Here is an 18,334-nt window from a genome sequence, read left to right on the forward strand (position 1 = left end):
ATTTATTATCGGGGTAAACTATGTTCGAATTCTGCTGTACCGCCTGTCGGGACTCAAAGACTCAACCACCTAACACTTCTATCTTCAATCCCGCATGGCGAAAATGGCCTTTGGCATTCTCTTCTTTTGCACCCACCACATTGATACACCACTCGAGGAATGTATCAAAGCCTTGGCCGGGGTCTCTCTCATAACGACTCCAGTTACGCTTGATATAGCTTTTAAGCTCAGAGAAAAACTCTTCAATTGGGTTAAGGTCAGGCGAATAGGGCGGCAGATAAACCAATTTCACCCCAGCATCCGCGCACATTTGTGCGAGACGCTCTGAGTGATGAAATGATGCGTTGTCCATCACAAGAACTGATTTGGGTTCTGGCCATCTTCCGCAATGCTGCAGTAGCTGAGCTATGAAGTCCTCAAAGACGATAGCATCCGTAGAGCCGCGGAACACTCGCGAGAGGACGATCCCATCTTGAGAATACGCGGGTAGTATCTGATATCGCTGGTCGCGATGGAACTGAGTAACTTGCAGAGGAGCTCTGCCAAGAGGTGCCCAACCGGTTCGCCTGAATCCGACTCGCTTATCGCAACCAGATTCATCAACATATATTAGGTGATACGACTGAAACTCCGACAGGTTGTGTAGGTAGTAGTCTCTCAAATCCGCGTTCTGCTCTTTAGCGCGCTGCCGCGCTGCCTTTTTCGACCAACCTGTTGCTACAAGGGCTCTTCTAATGCTGGAGGTTGTAATCATGGTTCGAAACTCATCCCACAGGAAGACAGCCATCTCATCGAGATAGAGACCTGGCTTTTCAGAAAGGTGTTCGCAGAGAGCTTTTATCATTAGCGGCGTCACGGTTCGTTTTCGGCCAGTTCGAGTTTGGGGAGCATAGATAGTTCCAAAGTGGCGTAGGTTTCTGCGAATATTGATAACCGTAAGCTTGGTACATTCAGCTTCGTCGGCCATCTGAGACGTGGTAAAAGACTGGCTCTCTATCATATCACGGATTAGATGAAGCTTCCAAGTAGAAAGCTTAGGAGCCATGTCGCTTGGAGGGATCTCGGATACTGGGATTTCGAAGACAGACGGGTGGTGGATGGGGAGGGAATATGGCTCGCGCCATGGAATGGGGAGGGCGCACTAGGTAGCGTGCGTATAGCACTTTCGTGTAAAATACATCTTCTGTTGTCGAATCATGGTATTATGAAAAATACCTACTAATTTAGAAAGCGGTCTGAAAAGCTGAGCCTCCAGGCTCTATCCTATCAGGAATCACGGCCGCCGGGTTTATTTTCCGGGAGCCAAGTCGCAAGAGTGAGGTGGTATAACTGATTTCGAATATTACTGTAGTTGCACATAGTGTTTACGCCAGCCAGCCCCGTCGATTTTGCCTACCGTGAATATAGCCCTGGCTGCCGCTCTGTAATTGGTTAACTCGTCCATTTTGAATGTGTTGTCGAACAGTCCAGGAAACCCCTTCAAACTAGAGCCTTGACTTTGTAATGTCTGCACCGAAACCTTTATGACTTAAAGTACACATGGGACTGATATGAAACAGAAATGGTGAGGTTGTGAAAAAGGAAATAGACATTATAGCCAGTGTGTTTCCACGTGTACGCCAAAAGCTATTCCTTGGTTTTATAGTGATTCCAAAGAATCAGTCTATCCGAGTGAGCATTCTGCCTCACATCTTCGTCAATATACCACCCCATTTGAAATGTATTTACGAAGCGCTGGATTAAGGTGAGGATGAACGAATTTCAACGGTGATCCCCAAAGAGACTAGTTTTTAGCACTACGGTTTTGGTTGCACATTACTGGTCAATAGGGTCCAGATTGAAGCTAAGGCAAAATGCTTTTAGAGAGATGGACAAAGCCAATATGCTGGCTACATGGACGAGATAAGGCTTGGCTATTGGTCTGCCTACATAAAGCAGAGGGTCACTGAATAACTAATCCCAAAGTTGAAGCCCCGCACGTCTACGACATACAGCACCTTTTTGGTCAAAGCAGATCCGGCTATTTCCCACCCCCCCCGGGTCGCTTGACCTAGTCGAGAGCATCTAGTGATTGCCCGCCACCGAAAGAATATTTGTCAGATCGCAGCGAAGCCTTGGATCCTTCAGGAGCTCCTTTACGACTTGAAGATGCCCCTTTGAATCAGCGTGCCATATCGCAGCCTTGCCCGACTTGTCCACAGCATTGGGATCTGTTCGCGAATCCTCCAAAATGAGCTTCACGATGTGCAGATCTCGATCTCCAGAGCCAGCTGCCGCTGACAGGGCAGTTTCACCATCTTTGTTGTTTCGACAGTTGATATCCACTCGGTTGCCCTGCTGCAGCAGGAGAAGAACCACCCTAGTTCTACCACACTTCGTAGCAAGCCAAAGCGGGGAATCTTCGTCCGGGCCCACTGCATTACATCGAAGATCGTCTCTCCGAAGCAGTAGCTTCACCATAGCAACATTGCCGTCGCGTGCAGCGTGGCCGAGGGGTGTCCAACGGAAATACCCTGGAATGTTTGGGTCTAACTCGGGGTTTCCGACAAGTCGTTCCACAAGCGAATAGTTTTGTCTTGCCACGGCATGAAAGAGAGGCGTGGTAGAGAGGCCACTCTTCCAACCAACAGCATTGAGTTCCACACCAACCTCAGCTAGCAGTCGGAAGGAGATGTCATCATGCCCCAGTCGAGTAGACCACCAGAGGGGTGTGTTTCCGTGCACATCTTTGCAGTTGATATCGATGTTCGGGTTGGCTAAAAGCAGATTGATGATAGAAAGGTGATTTCGCTTGGTAGCAACATGAAGAGCAGTAGATCCTGAAGGATCCTGTGCCTGCAAATCAATGTTTTGCTGTTCAAGGAGCAGTCCCACGGCCCCCAAATGCCCCTGATCTGCCGCGTGGTATAACGGAGTGTATCCACGCCGGTTGGCTGCATTGACATTCGCACCAAATTCGAGTAACAGATCTATCATTCGCGTGCGGTCATATCCAGCGGCCAGACACAGTGGCAGCTCGGCACCGTTGATATCCGTGTCATCCAGGAATGTGGTCGTAGAGTAAAGGGCTCTCAGATGCTTCAACAGGAGTCGTGTGATCGAAGCATTGTTTCGCATAATTGCACAGTTGAGCGGTGTGACTCGGTCGCGATCCGCCGCCAGTGCATCTTGCCCGCTCTTCAGCAGCGACTTCACCTCTGCCACATTGCATTTGGAGACGGCATGCCAAAGAGCTGTCTGATTGTAGGAGTCGCGAAGCTCGAATCTCGCTGGAGTTTCTAGATTGCTTGTCTAGACATTGGGTCAGTCATTGACTGCAAGACGATTTGATAGAAGAGGAGAATGCTACCATTATTGTGGTGATAGATTGAAAGTCACCTGGGATATGAGGCTCTGAGGACTGTGAAGTACTGAAAGATAGGAAGCAAAACGTCGGATATAGCACTCCTTAAGTATCTACTTGGCCATGCCCTCCATGATCTGCACCTCGTCATCAATGCAAGGGATTGCTATCTCCTGGGACAGCCGATCGGAATCCTAGGAGCGAGGTTCTTGTGAGGGCTTCTCGAATACATAGAGGTGGTTAGCAAAAATATTCAGGAGCGAGCACCATATGCAGCATGTGGGTCCCGCGCAGATCATATCTCCATCCGCCCTGTATGCTTCATGTATATCCTGGACAGGGGCTAGGTTGCTCCCAGAAACCCTTTAAATGCCTCTGGGAGCGAGAGAGAACCCCCAGGGCCAAGGCGTGTGTTCCTAGCACAGATAGAACCGCCGACAGGAACATGATCGATCCTTGATAGTGACGATGGATGGTCTTACAAGCTACGTACGACTTGCTGGAGCTATGATACTTCCATAGCACACCGCTTTGAAGTCTTTACAAATACAGAGTTTAATGGATATTTACGCAGAGCTGATAGTTGGTCGACGGCCCCGCAAAATGTGTCCGATATCTTGGAAGTAAACCAGCTCCTGGAATCACCCTGTCAGCTCCCAGGGTCTGCTGTCTTGCACCAGATATTCCGGGACTGGATTGGTCGCTACATCTACCATGCTTCAAGTCCTACCCTTCCAGATCTTCTATCCGTGATATTCCCCCACATATTCTCCCCACAAGACCAACATATAAAGGTCGAGCGCCTCGCCAGACAGGCCATAACTACAAGTCATCGAATCCACAAGAGTACCGTCTTTCCGTTGCTTCCGGTATTGGCATCTCTCGAGCATTCAACTTTGCTCTAATTTGTTTAATAGCCCGCACTCCCACGGTACAGGATAGGTCTGCGTCATCAATATGCCTCGCAGGGGGTGCTGCGAAAACAAGACTACCCCGCAGGATAGGTCTGCGTCAACAACAATCCTCGCAGGGAGGTGCTGCGTCAACAAGACTACCTCGCAGGATAGGTCTGCGTCAACAACAATCCTCGCAGGGGGGCGCTGCGTTACCAAGTGAACTCCGCAGGGGGACGCTGTGATGACAAGTGAGACCCGCAGGAGACCGCTGCGTTAACAAGTTCTCTGCAGGAGACCGCTGCATTACCAAGTTCTCCGCAGCCTAGGTCCTGCGTCAACAAAGCGCCTCGCAGGGACATCTGCGACAACAAGAGTCTCCGCAGGGACATCTGCGAAACCAAGAGTCTCCCAGGGACATCTGCGACAACAAGAGTCTCCGCAGGGACATCTGCGAAACCAAGAGTCTCCGCAGGGACATCTGCGACAAAAAGACCCTCTAGCCCGTGCAGGCACCTCTTCGTGGTGCTAGGGACCAGTATTCGAGTATTCAAGAGTACTCGAAGAAGCAAAGACCTGCGCAACATCTTCATCGTCTGTTCATTGTTCCGAAGGGTCATCATTGGATACATAGAAGGAGCCCTAGTTAGATCTTCGCCAATTCAATAGCCAAAATCATAAACTAACAACTGAAGCTTCTTCAGTACCAAATGACGTATTTCACATTCCTTTCCCTTGGTAGCTTGTGATGCAATAGCTTCCTCGCTACAATAGAAATTGGCATCTTTCATTCAGATTAGGCAAACAGAGATGGGTGTTGTCTAGGAATGCTTGTTGCGTTGAACCGTTAGCGTTGATGTGAGTGTTGATGGTGAGTGTTGATGGTGAGTGTTGATGGTGAGTGTTGATGGTGAGTGTTGATGGTGAGTGTTGATGGTGAGTGTTGATGGTGAGTGTTGATGGTGAGTGTTGATGGTGAGTGTTGATGGTGAGTGTTGATGGTGAGTGTTGATGGTGAGTGTTGATGGTGAGTGTTGATGGTGAGTGTTGATGAGCGTGGTGGTGAGCGTGGTGGTAAATGGTCGGGCGGTGAAAAAGGTGGTCAACGTCTAGACCTTGCCATCGGTCCATGCCACCCTCAGATTATGTAAGTTTCCTGAATAGGGGGTTCAACTTTTGGAAATCTATCACTTGTCACCTACCCCCAATAACCACCAGTATAGCAGATAATTGATCATAATAAAGGCGAATCCTAGTATGCAGTATCACTAGTATGTCGTATTTATAATAAATTTACTGATGCCCTGGTAGGCATTATATTGTGAGTGGTTTTGTAGGTTCAGCATGTTTTGTAGTCATATATATATTTACGCGCAATGCAGACGCATCACAATTTCTATGCATTTCGGATCACACTTTCAATTTCACTTACACTGGATAGTCCATTGCTTTTACTAGGTTTGGGTATAGCTGAACACATCCATTGTATACCCTTCTACTCAAATAACCTGAATACGTAGTACTATAGGACATACGTGCGTGGCTAAACATTATAAAATTATGAAATTTCAGTGACCGAAGTGCCTATTAGTAAGCAACCTATGGGCCCATTAAATGCCACGGGGCTACGGTCAACCGCCCGCCCGCCCATAGGCAGGGGGAAGTAACTCAGTGCGAATCCATGGGCCTCATGGCCAGTGGCGAGGTCTATCAATGTCTCACGGACGTAGTACGGAGGATTTCTTGCCATCTCACCCACATGATAAATGTATCAATCACTATAGATTCTATTTCGTAATGATCACTCGGTGAAGTTGGCATACAGCCTCAATCCGATAGGGATAGTAGATCCACTGGTTCGACTATGACCAAGCAATACGCCCAAGACCCACGTGTAGAAGCATGTGATGAGGTGCCAAACGATTGACTTGAGTAAAATCAAAGTCATCACTTCAGGCGGCGATTGTAAGTCACTCGACCTTACTCTATTTCAGCTCTTATATCCCAGAGAGCGCAAGAATCAAAGTAATTTTACCACAGAGACAACCACGTTGCTGAGAGCTTTGGACAAGCAAGCAATCAAGAATACCCGGTCGGCTCCTACTATGCCTCGGCAACGACGGATCATATTTCAACCAATCTCCCGGATCGAAGTGACGACAATTGCCTTTTGGGAAGTGGTGTCCCAAGTTAATGCAATCAACCATGTTCTGCTGACAAGAGAACACGGTTGAAACCCGATTGGGTTCTAGCAGTGCCATCTGAAACGAATTTTCGTTGGGTGATATCCCCGCAGTAGTGCTAGTTCGCTCGTAGTCGTAGTAGACACTCCGGCCATCCTTCCAAAAGCAACCATCACATGAGCGTTGATTGACTATGGAAATTTTGCTCCGGGATCTAGGGGCTAGCCCAAGAGGTCCCAAAACCATTCTGATTCGATGTTGTTTCGGACACCAAAATTTTCACAGTGGCTGTCTGTTCGAACAGTGACATGCCCACGTGTCCTCCGCAGCGCGGGGCGCTCGACGAATATATGATTTATTCTTAAAAAAAAACCATCGAGGTAGGGGATGTAGGGAATCCGGACTTCCTGACAAGTGCGTGATATGTTAGGAGACGATATGAACGGATAAAGGATACGCGGTCAACTTGACTAACCTGCAGCTGCAGTGACATCCAGGGTAAATGGTCTTTGCACATAGTGCTTCGGCTTGGATAGAAAATGCGTGCATAAGAACCAACCGGGTACACCACAACACATTTGACAGCCCTCATGATGCAGCTTCCTGTATGCCCGAGACGATTCTTGGGTAGTGAGCTCCCATTGGCTTGCCTGTGCCCCGGTCTTACCCTCTCGGTTTGTACCTGAGATGACCAATGTCAAATTGTAGGCTAAGAATGAGAAGACTTTGCGTCTCCTTCTCCTTGCAGGTGGACTTGTGCTAACAGCCTGATTGTCTGCGGAGGTACGCTCATCTGCCAGGAAGCAAGACAGAACATGAGCATTCCTATGTCTTTTGGATTTCCAGGCCTGGAAAGACACCAAATGTCATCCGAAGACAACGAGGACCACGCATTCGATACCAGCAGCCTACGCCACTTGAAGGTATTTGAAAGGTTGCAAGCTTAGCCACAGGTAATATTCGGGTAGTGGTGTAGGCTAGTCGGAGTTCAGGAGTTGTATCATGTAGACAAATCGAACAATGACCTGATACACAGAATCAATAGGGAGAAAGAGGCCGAGGTACGCGATACGAACTTTCTGGTGACTCATCGTCGATAGTAGTGATGTGGAAGGGACAGGGAGCATGCGATCTTATTTGTATAGGGGAGCTCGAGCAGACAAGATATTTGTTCGCGTGGCATTCGACTCGAGTGACAGAAATGAGGGCGTTCTCCTGTTGTACGATCCGAGTCAGCAAGGACTGACCTAGTTGGACGAGTTGTCGTAGCGTACCTGTTCATGGAAATCCCAAAATGCGCTTGAGACGGGACAATCAGTTTGCGCAATGATTATATCGGCTTCACAACTAGATCACTTACAACTCTCTGCAATGCAGTCACCAGCCATGCCACGTCGCGTTCAAGCTCATCGCGATCTGCACTCGCTTCAAGAAAGCCGCCCTGGGATGCACAAGACAATTCGTTGAGACAGTAAACGCGCGTTACGAACCCGCTTGCGATAAACATTGCACTTCCATGGTGGATGAATGTGTCGCGATGCCAGAGGTTCAGGACTCCACAATAGTGCGAAGGCGGTGGGGAACGAGGGCGGAAGACGCAATGGAGCACGCTCGTCGGCCGCCACCTTGGTCTTATTTTCGATCTGGCGGAATAGGCCACTCGCCACAGTATATTTCACCGTCGATGAGGGGTGCCCCTACAATAGTGTGAAGATGTCAGTGGTGTTCGTGGTTAGGGGAATAAGGCTTGGCGCGGATATTCAGACACAGCGCAGCTGTAGGCGTCAAATCTCACTCACCTTAGCATGGAAATGGGAGTCTCAAGGTTCTATGCAACGAAGTTCGCACGTGGATGGCCGCACCCTGTTGTTGACTCGCTATCCTTTGCGATATTCCACCTAGGACATGCTGCATTGTTCGAAGCGACGGGGCTAGGAATAATGTGTAAGCCATGGCTTTGCGTGGAGCACTGACGGTAGTGCAGGGTTATCAGGGCCACTCTGGTGAGCTCCCAAAGGTTCACTGTCAATTATTAGCCAGTAGATCAGCGTGGAATCCCATAACTCACATGTTCTGATGGTCAACACCAGGGATGAAGAGACCACAAGAAGCTGTGGCCCTTGCCCTGGTGCATTGTGTTCGAACCTCTACGGACCTGGCTGTCCCGCATCTTTCGGGTCAGTGCAGTTTCAAGGATTTGTGGGCCCATATACCTACAGTGTGAGCAGTTGCACTTCAAATTTGTGGTCAACCAGAGCCGCGATAGTAGATCAGCTATAGCAGAGACGTCTTCGCATAGACGCCTTGACTAGCTAATCCAAATCTCGTATCTCCGATCGGCTGGCGTAAATGGGCAGTGAATCTGCTTGGAACCACGTCTCTTACAGTACAGGAACTGTCTGATTTGCTGGTCCACGATGTATACTATAAATGTCAGTACGGTATAAATTCCAGTACTCGATCAAAGGGGAGAACTTATCGAGTGCGTCAGACACAAGCCTGCTCGACTTTGCAGAATCAAGTGGATAAATAGTAGAGCAATTGCAGGGGTAGAGGACGTATTTATAGGCTTCGCGGCTCCTGTCACTCACCGACCTGGTTGGAAGTGTTGAAGGACACATTTCTTAATTGAGGCCTGTTGAAACCCGCGTCTTCTTTTACCGCAACTATTTGCAGCGACATTCTTGATGCCTTTAGATGCCCAGCGAGAGACGAGTAAGAGTGGTGCTGAGAGAAAGGGATGCTGGGTCGGTCCAGCAATGTTGGCTCACTGTTGAATCCTTCACGTCCCTCTTAAATTGAGGCTTTGTGGGAGATATTCAATCCGCAATGACAGGCATGTTGTGATATGAGGCTGGTGCAGATCAGGAACCAAGCCGCACTGTCGGAATTAGCTCCGAAGTGTCTATACAGACGACCAAGTTGATTTCCAATCAACTTGGCTAATTGTTGTATATATAGGCTCGTGTATCCCTCTGAAATAATAAGACAATTTATACCTCTGAGCTACAACAGGTTATGAGCCGGGGAGCAAACATTCGGGTGCCGTTTCTACTCATCTGAGAATCTTCTTGACCATCTTGATTATATATCTACCCCGCTTTCATTATCTTCACTATGTCTGCTCTGGTCCATAACTCGCCCGACCGAGCGGACACGGCCATTGAGCCTCTGACAACCTGGAAACGTCTCATGACCTCCTATCTCAAAGCAAGGCAGGTCTGGGATGTAGTGTCGGGCGACCTTCAGCGTCCCGATTGTCTATTCAAGTACGCCAAACCCATTACGGCGGATATCCACCCCTCGGTGGAGCCCCACCTCAACGGGGCGGTGAGGCAGCGAGCCATTGAAGCGCGCCTCGAAGTGGAGGTCCAGGCGTTCGAGCGCCACCGTGAATGGTCGCGTCGCGAAGCCGAGGCCTACCATACTATTTTCCGATACCTGTCCCCCCACATTAGCATTCATGTCGCGGGACTGGAGACGTCTCGCGACCTCTGGAATGAACTCGAAGAACGATACAGGCGAATGGAACTCGCCACGTTCTGCGAGCTGTTCGCCCAGCTTCGCGAAACCACTGGCGAGCGCTGCGGCAGTGCGCTCGAATTCGTTGACCGTGTACGGTTGCTGGTACATCGATTGAATGCCATCGCGCCCGGGTCGATCGGCGATCGAGCACACATCGCGATCCTGCTCACGCAGATCGGACCAGAATATGTCCTGATTGTAGATGCCATTCAGAATGACAAGGATCCAGTGAATCCGACCACGATCGGAAACCGTCTGTCTAATGCCGAACAGACGGTCCGGGGAAAAGAGTCTCCAACGCCCTTGCAGGCAGCATCTGGCCCGTCCATCAATACGGTGCAGCAGACTGCCAAGAAATGCAACTATTGCAAGAAGCGCGGCCATGTGGTCGCGCAGTGCTGGAAGAAACAGCGAGAAGCACAGCCGTCCAGGGACCATGCCCTGAAGGCTGAACGGAGTGTTTCCAGCTCACCAAGAAATAATTTGCAAAATATACCATTAAGCCAGAGAGAAGATCGGCAGGGCCCGCCGACTTCCAAGAGACCGAGGATCAATATCGTGAGGGCGAGGGTGACGACCCTTTATACCCACGCACCGCAACCCCGGTGGATTCTGGACTCGGCCGCCACCAGCCACATCTGCTGGGACCGGAGCTGCTTCAGCAGTCTGCGGCCCCACCGCGAGATGCTGGACACGGCGGGCGATCCAGTGGAAGCCGAAGGGATTGGTACGGTGAAGCTCACGCTCCGGGGGAAGTTCAACCAACCCCTGGTGTTAAAGAATGTATACTTCGCGCCACGCGTCGGGATGAACCTGATCAGCGTGCCGAAGCTGTTGCGAGACCGCTACTCGGTGGTGGCGCACCCACAAAATGTCTTCGTGCAACGCCGAGGACGGACCGTGGGGACCGCCTACCATGCGGAGGAGGATCTACTGATCCTGCGGTGCCATGTGAGCAGAAGATCTCGAGAGCGAGTCCAACTGGCGAGGGCGCCGGCGACCCACGGCCATGCAGATTCCCTGGAACCACAGGCGGTGGCCATGGACGTCGACGACCCTCAGGAGTCAAGTGACGCAGAATGCGCAACGTCAACCTCTGACCTCGGTGGTGAAGCTGTGATACTCGAAGAAGATGCGTGCAAAGGAGTGGACCAGGCCTCCGAAGCGTTGTGGCACGCTCGGATGGGACATCTGAACCGGGGAGACTTGAGGGTGGTCCTCCGGCAGACCGGCACTCCGTACCGACCGCTAACGCAGGCGCAGCTGCTGGCAACGCCGCAGTGCCCAGCGTGTATGTCGGGTAAGCAGCATCAGAAGAGAAACTCCCGTGCAAGACGGCCACGTCTGCATTCAACGAGAATTTTTGAAATGATCCATTCGGACATCATGGAGATGCCGATTGCCAAAGATGGCTCTAGGTACGTGATCACCTTTCCTGACGATTATTCTCGTGGCTCGTGGGCATATGCCATGAGATGGAAGCATGAAGCGCTGCGGAAGTTCCGACAATTTGAGGCCTGGGTGCACCGACAGTTCGGCGCCCAGATCAAGAGGTTCCTCACCGACAATGGGAGAGAATACTTGCCCGTCGGAACACACCTCGAGTCCCAGGGAGTCGAGTTTGTCACCTCGCCGCCTTACTGCAAAGGGCAGAATGGACTGGCGGAACGCACGAATCGCACTATCCGGGAGCGGATCAACACGCTCTTGTCTGATGCGAACCTTCCTCCTGAACCCTACGGATCTAGTAGAAAGACACTTGACAACTCGCCACTTGCAGCAGATGGTAGTGACTTTCCTTGCAAGATATCCCCAGGTGACTTCATCGTTCCAACTGAAGAGGCGATTTATCGGAATGGGAGCAACACTTCCATCAAGCTTCTGGGCAGCGCCACCCATGGCAGTGGGTCCTGCCAGGTGAGCCTCACCAGTGATCGCGAGCCGACAAAGAATTCGGAATGGAAAGTCATCAAGTCCTACGAAGGGGGATGCCCTGCAAAAGGACCCTGGAATCTTGATGGGAGTGCCGAGTCGGGCCATTCTCTACAACCCAAGTGCCGTCAGCACCGAGCCCTATTTGCCTTGAAGTTTGGAGCACCTATATAGTTGTAAAGGAATATACTGGATAGGTTGGCATAGTAGAGGCGATGACAATTTCCAGCATCAACATCGCACGAGATTCCGTTGACTTTGCTCAAATGGTCAGTATTCTCCGTCGTAGCGTCGTCCATGTAGGCAATCCCGTGTGAGTATATATAAGCTGGAGCTTTTTGTGATAATCATTAGGTACTTGTAAAAGGCCAGTAATGGATACCGACCTCTACTATCATCTCGTACAGTAGGCTAGGTACTGGAAATGTTGGCGAAGGGTGATACTAGAGATGCGTATGCGTCAGCAGTTCCTCTTCTCGGATGCGCTTTTCGGGGACCGCACTAGGTTGGTGGATGTTGCCTTTTCGACCGGTTCATTGTTGGGCCTTGTGACCTATCAAAAGTCAGTAAGTGTGAGCCGTATAACGGAGGGCGAGGGTGCAGCGACTCACGACTAGAACGGCGAATAGTAGGAACACGAGGCTGGCGAAATCCATGCCGGCCTTCATGCGAATGAAAATTCAAATATCTCCTTACTTTCCGTGGAACAGGGGGTGAGGGGTAGCGAGATTTATGTCTTTTGGAAATGGTAGACTTCAGCCATTGCTGCGCGAAGGGATCTCAGATTGCGGCCACGTCGGCACTTTGTCTACTGAAATCAACTTCCAAAGCCACTCACATTACTTTCACGGCAATAATTCTAGCTTAATTATGTGCCACCCGCCGTTCTTTCCTTGCCTTTCTTATGAGTTACCACACCTAGGTAAATCGGCGCCTCACAAATATGCCCATCAAGCCTTGATGATATATAAGCACTTCGCTTTACCACCCACCAACACCTAATTTCATTGATCATGTTCAGATCTCTGCTCGCAGTCATTGCTGTTCTCGGTCAAGTTCAAGCCTTCAAGCCTGGCCCACTCATTCAACCCACCTGTGATGCACTCAGCACCTGGCACCAAGCTATGGGCGGAAGCTGGAGTGCCACACTTTCAAGTTCTGAACCCACGCAAACGGTTTCTTTGTCGCATGACTGTGAGGTTGAGATGGAAAGGGCACTCACTAGATGTATGTATCATACTACCCTCAGATTGTACCTGGCTGCTAATATCCAAAGGTGTTAGTGGTCCTTATATTGATTGCAATAGCATCGTAATCTCCCTGGACGGCCAAATCTCCAGGATGGCTATGAGCAAGCAACATCAGAAGGGGGAACTAGTAATGGGGCTCTCTCTCAACAGCAGTAGTGCGAGCCAGTCGCCATTTTCTCGCGAGTATGCGCCTTGAAGTGATGATGGTACTGCTAAACATGGGCAGCGTAGATATCAACGCATGCGGATTGGCAGATCCGCCGATTTGTTAGGCAGTTCGAGAGGCCATTTGGAAGCGGTGCGTCTCTTGGTTCAGCAGGGCGAGCGTCTGCAAATCAACCGGGGCACGATGACAGCTCATGATACCGCGCTTTGCACAGCCGCCCGTGATGGGAATTCGGAGTTGGTTCTGGCTCTGCTACGCCGTGATCAGACCGATCAGAATCAACCGTTCCAAGCACCTTTGTCACTCGCAGCATAGAGGGTACTCCTATTTGCGGTCGATACCCTTTGGTAAATTTTATATTGTCGCCATGAGTGTAATAACTGTCGTAATCCAAAGGAGACTGAGTGTTCTTGTGCCAGAGGGAATAAATCTGTCGGTTATTGTGCCCAGTCGGGCTGGCGAGGTATGTATCATGTGACTTTGTCCATCGGGCAGAAAAGTGCCTGCTTTTTGCGAAACCCCTCAATGTTACTCCTCGCAACGGGCCATATCATATCTGTTACAACGTACGTGAGAAGGCCATGACAGACCTACTCTTATCAGACAAGCTAATATTGTGTCCTCTCCCTAGATCATTACTTCAGATCAACATCCATTCAAACCAACCGAGATGAACCAGCCCTTAACGGAGAAAGCCGACCGTCTACGGAAGAAAATCAAGATTTTACTGCCCGAAGCGCAGGAACGTGATCCAGACCAAAAGCAAACTATATTTTATTCGAAAGACAAATATGGGAATACCTTGTATGGTGGAACGTCACTCGGTATTATGGCGTCTGAACTAGTTGCAGCAATGGAGTTAGGGGAGGTGAGCGTTCCACCCTACAATGAGCGGTTTGTTTGCCTTGCGACTGATAAACCTGCAGGGCTGGGGCTGGACCCTTGTTGTTTTCTCAGAGACTCGACCGATCATAAATGAGCTGGGAAAGATTTATCTCGTACCACTTTCCGACGATGCTGTCATCAATCCTGGAGGAACGCTGAAAGAAGGGTTTTTCAGATTCATTAAGGACGAGCCCTCTCTAAGTGCAGGTGCACCTGTACTTTTCATTGCACTTATTTGATGGTCGTTTAATCCCATTCTTTCATTATTATAATTTCTCGATATGAACAAATCGCATGGGCATCCTAGATGAGATAGTAATTCTAGGGAGCAAGGTTGAGAGCTCGCAATCTATCGTCCATACTATTAAGGGGCATAGTTGGCTATTGAATACCGACATGTTGGTGTTGAATGACCTCGGGGCGATCATTATCAGACTTAGCATGATGATGGAGAAACGGAAGAAAGCCTGTTTTGTCGATAACCCAGCTGTAGTTCACTGGGAAAAATTGGTGGCGGTTGCTTCTCGGTTCTTGAAGTATCAGACATGATATCTGATCGCCAGGTAGCGTCTTGCTCAGGCAGGGAGGCTTGCCCGACAGCTCTGGGGAATAATGCTGTTGATGATGTATGCAAGGCCTCTTTTGGATTGAAGGGAAATTCACTTGGCTGTGGCTGGCTGAGCATCTCTTGCTGCAGAGACAAGAACGAATCCATCGAGGTGGGATATAAAGCGTCTCGTGGGTTGAAAGGGATTTCGCTTGGCGGTGGTTGGCTGAGCGTCTCTTGCTGCAGAGACAAGAGTGAGTCGATCGAGGCCGGATATAAAGCGTCTCGTGGGTTGAAAGGGATTTCGCTCGGCAGTGGTTGGCAGAGCGTCTCCTGCTGTAGAGGCAAGAACGAATCCATCGAGGTGGGATATAAAGCGTCTCGTGGGTTGAAAGGGATTTCGCTTGGCGGTGGTTGGCTGAGCGTCTCTTGCTGCAGAGACAAGAGTGAGTCGATCGAGGCCGGATATAAAGCGTCTCGTGGGTTGAAAGGGATTTCGCTTGGCGGTGGTTGGCAGAGCGTCTCTTGCTGCAGAGACAAGAGTGAGTCGATCGAGGCCGGATATAAAGCGTCTCGTGGGTTGAAAGGGATTTCGCTTGGCGGTGGTTGGCAGAGCGTCTCTTGCTGCAGAGACAAGAGTGAGTCGATCGAGGCCGGATATAAAGCGTCTCGCGGGTTGAAAGGGATTTCGCTCGGCAGTGGTTGGCAGAGCGTCTCTTGCTGCAGAGGCAAGAACAAATTCATCGAGGTGGGATGTAAAATTTCTGAAACATTTGTTTCCCCTAAGGTATGTTCAGGTGTCTTCGAGCATGGGGAGGTCACGCTCGCTGTTCCAGCATCCGGCTCTGGACAGAAATCTGACAACGCTTCCGCTGTACCAGGAGGGCGGGTTATTGAACTGGGAATGGGGAACACTGCGGGCGGCCGACCAGCTATATCCTCTGATAGAGCGGAATGCTTCGCTGGGCCCACACGGGACAATTGCCCAGTTATATCTTCTGATTGTGGGAAAACAGTAGTCGGGGTGGTGTGACCTCGAGAAGTCTGGCACCGGGATTGGCATTGAGACATCAATTCGGAATTATCATCATCTCGAGCTGATTAGTTAGTTGATAAAAAGCCACCAAAGGTCTTGATAGCTGGCCGTCCATACCTTCTGGTAGAACAGAGCCTTCAGTTGTGATATTGACACCGCGATAAGATTGACACTGAGCCCGTTGGCCTTGGTGGTCTGCGCAGGTTAGCTTCCAACCATTTATCAACCTGGTTGGAGCTTCACTTAGTGGCGATGAAGAATGATCCGGACAGTGCCTTTTCGACGGCTTGTATGGCGTTAATGCCAACCTTTTCCTGGCATGACCATCATCCAAGGCGTTTTTGAAAAGGGGCTGATAAGACCTGACAGAGGATAATTCGTACCCCAGACATTCGCAAATGACCTTTAGGCTGGAAAAAATCAGTTATGCAAGTTTGAAGCAGAAGTAATTTACCCACGACGTGCTGTGCTTGAAAACTGTTTTTACGATCAAAGGGATTGCGAAGGGTGCCGGTGAGTCTATAGATTCGGGCGAAAAACGGCTCTCATGGACATTAGTTCCCATTTTCTCCAATACTTCCTTTGGATCCACGGAACAGTCATTTAATCGGGCGTAAAAGCTAACGGGACGCTGGGCTTGACAGAGTTAGCTTGTCAAGACAACAAAATACGGCCACCATACCGACACAGAGGATATCCCAGCTTCTGGATGCCCACTTTGTCTTAGACAAGAGCGATACAAGACCGTTGGCCCACTTGGCGCCACGAACAAGTTTGACAAGCTGTTTTGAAGAAGAATCGGATCCGAGAACCTTCCGCATAACTGCATAGACGCCATCTTTGTCCTCGGCTTTTTCCAATGCAACTGCACAAAGAGAAACAAACACTAAATTTTGAAAGCATGCGAGTTGTTTATTCAGCATGCCGAAAGAGACCATAAAGCTGGCGTATTGAGACAAAATAGAAATATCTGTCGACTTGGATGACACTTCTGCCAACTCCTTCGCTGTTCCCAGTGAGGCAAAGCTCGATGGACTCGAGCCACAATTTTGTACCAGTGCCTCGAGAAATTCTTTGCGCTGAATTTCATCAAGGGCGGAAACCCAATCTTTCCAAATTCCTGACTCGGGTAGATTGTCAATGAAGCTGATAAATCTTGATAGGGTCTTGAGTTGATGCTTTTTGCTCTGGTCATGTGCAGATTTACCGGTCCTATTTGGATCAACGTGGATTGTTGGATTGTATTCGATAATGTTGAACGCGTCAGGATTACCGCCATCTTTGCGTATATGCCGTTGTTCATCGAAATCCTCCGGGGCCGGTTCTGTGTCACCGTCGTGGCTTTGGGTGTCTGGTGCGATCGGGATTTGACGTGTGGGGCGATAAGGCCTTTCAAGGACCCCGTTCTGATTACGGACTCCGTTGAAGTCCGCTGGGCTCGATGACGTTCCAATGTAGGTAAATTGTTGAGATGATTGCCGAAGAGAGTCTTCAAGGTGCAGAACTCGTGCTTCAAGGAACAGAATATAAGCAGCGTCGTCACCGTCAAATGGAATCTTGCGTGCCATGTTTGCTGTGAATAGACAAGAGGGAAAAAAATTCGCAGAGCAAGTGAGACTACGTCGTCGTCCTGGCCCCTTCCCCCAGGATGATCTTACAGGAAGGGGGCGTCAAGTGAATCAAGTGGTTGGGCCAGACCATGGGTCCGTGCTGGGCGCTTCTGTAAGTCCTATCACAGGAGGTGTAAGAACCATCACACCGCTGTCCGATTTGTTTGCAAAAATATCTCCTCATACCCCTTGGGCAAGGCAAAATATTTAACTATCTCTTTTTTCTTAGCCTTACGAAGTCATACGCCGCCCCCTGGGATCGCGGTTGCTTGGATTTACCACTAGGCTAACAGGCCAAGAAGGCACAATGTTTGGTAAGCGACCAAACACCCAAGCTACTGTATATGCTTGAACTCAAATTTAAGCCCTTAATCCTAGGAAGACCGAACAGTCGATAGTTCATCCCATAATAATGTATAAGCATCCAGACATTTATCGCATTATACAGCGATAACTTGTCGTAGCCGTCAAGGGACAGTGGACTTTAGGTACTGCGGACCTGATAATGACGACTAACATTAACTAGATTAGGGGTAGCCGACTAACTAGAGGTTCGGTTACAACTGTCAGGCTTTGGTGGCTAACCGGATTAGGGGCAATCAGCTGGGTGCCTTTGGGCTGATTAGGGCTGTTGGCACCCTGTAAGATTGGAAAGAGGCAAAACCATCCCACCACAGCAAGCAACCCTGTCCCCTGAGGTAATTGCACGCCGATTCCATCCATTTGAGGGTTAGGACCCCCGAGTTCTATTTCGAAAATCGAGGGTGCAAGGCATGATATTTCCAGAGCCAGATGATTATGTTTTGTGAGGTAACACCAGATCCCTCGTTACCTCAACTCACATAATTAGGCAATAACTAGTTACACCCAAGATTGTTGAATTTGTTATGTAATAAGTTACCGCCTCAGAGCGGGTCACATTTACGGCCTTGAGTCCGACGTTACCTGGCCAGCTAATGATCCG

At 49.7% G+C, this 18,334-nt stretch overlaps 4 protein-coding genes across 4 annotated transcripts; 1 reads left to right on the forward strand and 3 right to left on the reverse strand.

Annotated features, from left to right (window-relative positions):
* Positions 1-61: 61 nt before the first annotated feature.
* On the reverse strand, positions 62-1,045 carry N7489_004694 (uncharacterized protein; the record flags this gene model as incomplete). The annotated part of the gene is made up of 1 exon (XM_056710446.1): positions 62-1,045. The coding sequence occupies one exon, from the start codon at positions 1,043-1,045 to the stop codon at positions 62-64; it is 984 nt and encodes a 327-aa protein (XP_056568867.1).
* A 1,019-nt stretch (positions 1,046-2,064) lies between these two features.
* Positions 2,065-3,352, reverse strand: N7489_004695 (ankyrin repeat domain-containing protein; the record flags this gene model as incomplete). Its single annotated transcript, XM_056710447.1, has 2 exons — positions 2,065-3,291; positions 3,350-3,352. The coding sequence occupies 2 exons, from the start codon at positions 3,350-3,352 to the stop codon at positions 2,065-2,067; spliced, it is 1,230 nt and encodes a 409-aa protein (XP_056568868.1).
* Positions 3,353-13,962: 10,610 nt separating this feature from the next.
* On the forward strand, positions 13,963-14,416 carry N7489_004696 (uncharacterized protein; the record flags this gene model as incomplete). The annotated part of the gene is made up of 2 exons (XM_056710448.1): positions 13,963-14,160; positions 14,219-14,416. The coding sequence occupies 2 exons, from the start codon at positions 13,963-13,965 to the stop codon at positions 14,414-14,416; spliced, it is 396 nt and encodes a 131-aa protein (XP_056568869.1).
* Positions 14,417-15,794: 1,378 nt separating this feature from the next.
* N7489_004697 (uncharacterized protein) lies at positions 15,795-17,328 on the reverse strand (the record flags this gene model as incomplete). The annotated part of the gene is made up of 5 exons (XM_056710449.1): positions 15,795-15,821; positions 15,878-15,955; positions 16,144-16,170; positions 16,215-16,396; positions 16,443-17,328. 5 exons carry the CDS (start codon positions 17,326-17,328, stop codon positions 15,795-15,797), a joined length of 1,200 nt encoding a protein of 399 aa, XP_056568870.1.
* Between the last annotated feature and the right edge of the window lie 1,006 nt (positions 17,329-18,334).

The sequence above is a fragment of the Penicillium chrysogenum genome, assembly GCF_028827035.1.
Source record: "Penicillium chrysogenum strain IBT 35668 chromosome Unknown utg000002l_segment0_segment0, whole genome shotgun sequence".
Classification (NCBI taxonomy): Eukaryota; Fungi; Ascomycota; class Eurotiomycetes; order Eurotiales; family Aspergillaceae; genus Penicillium; species Penicillium chrysogenum.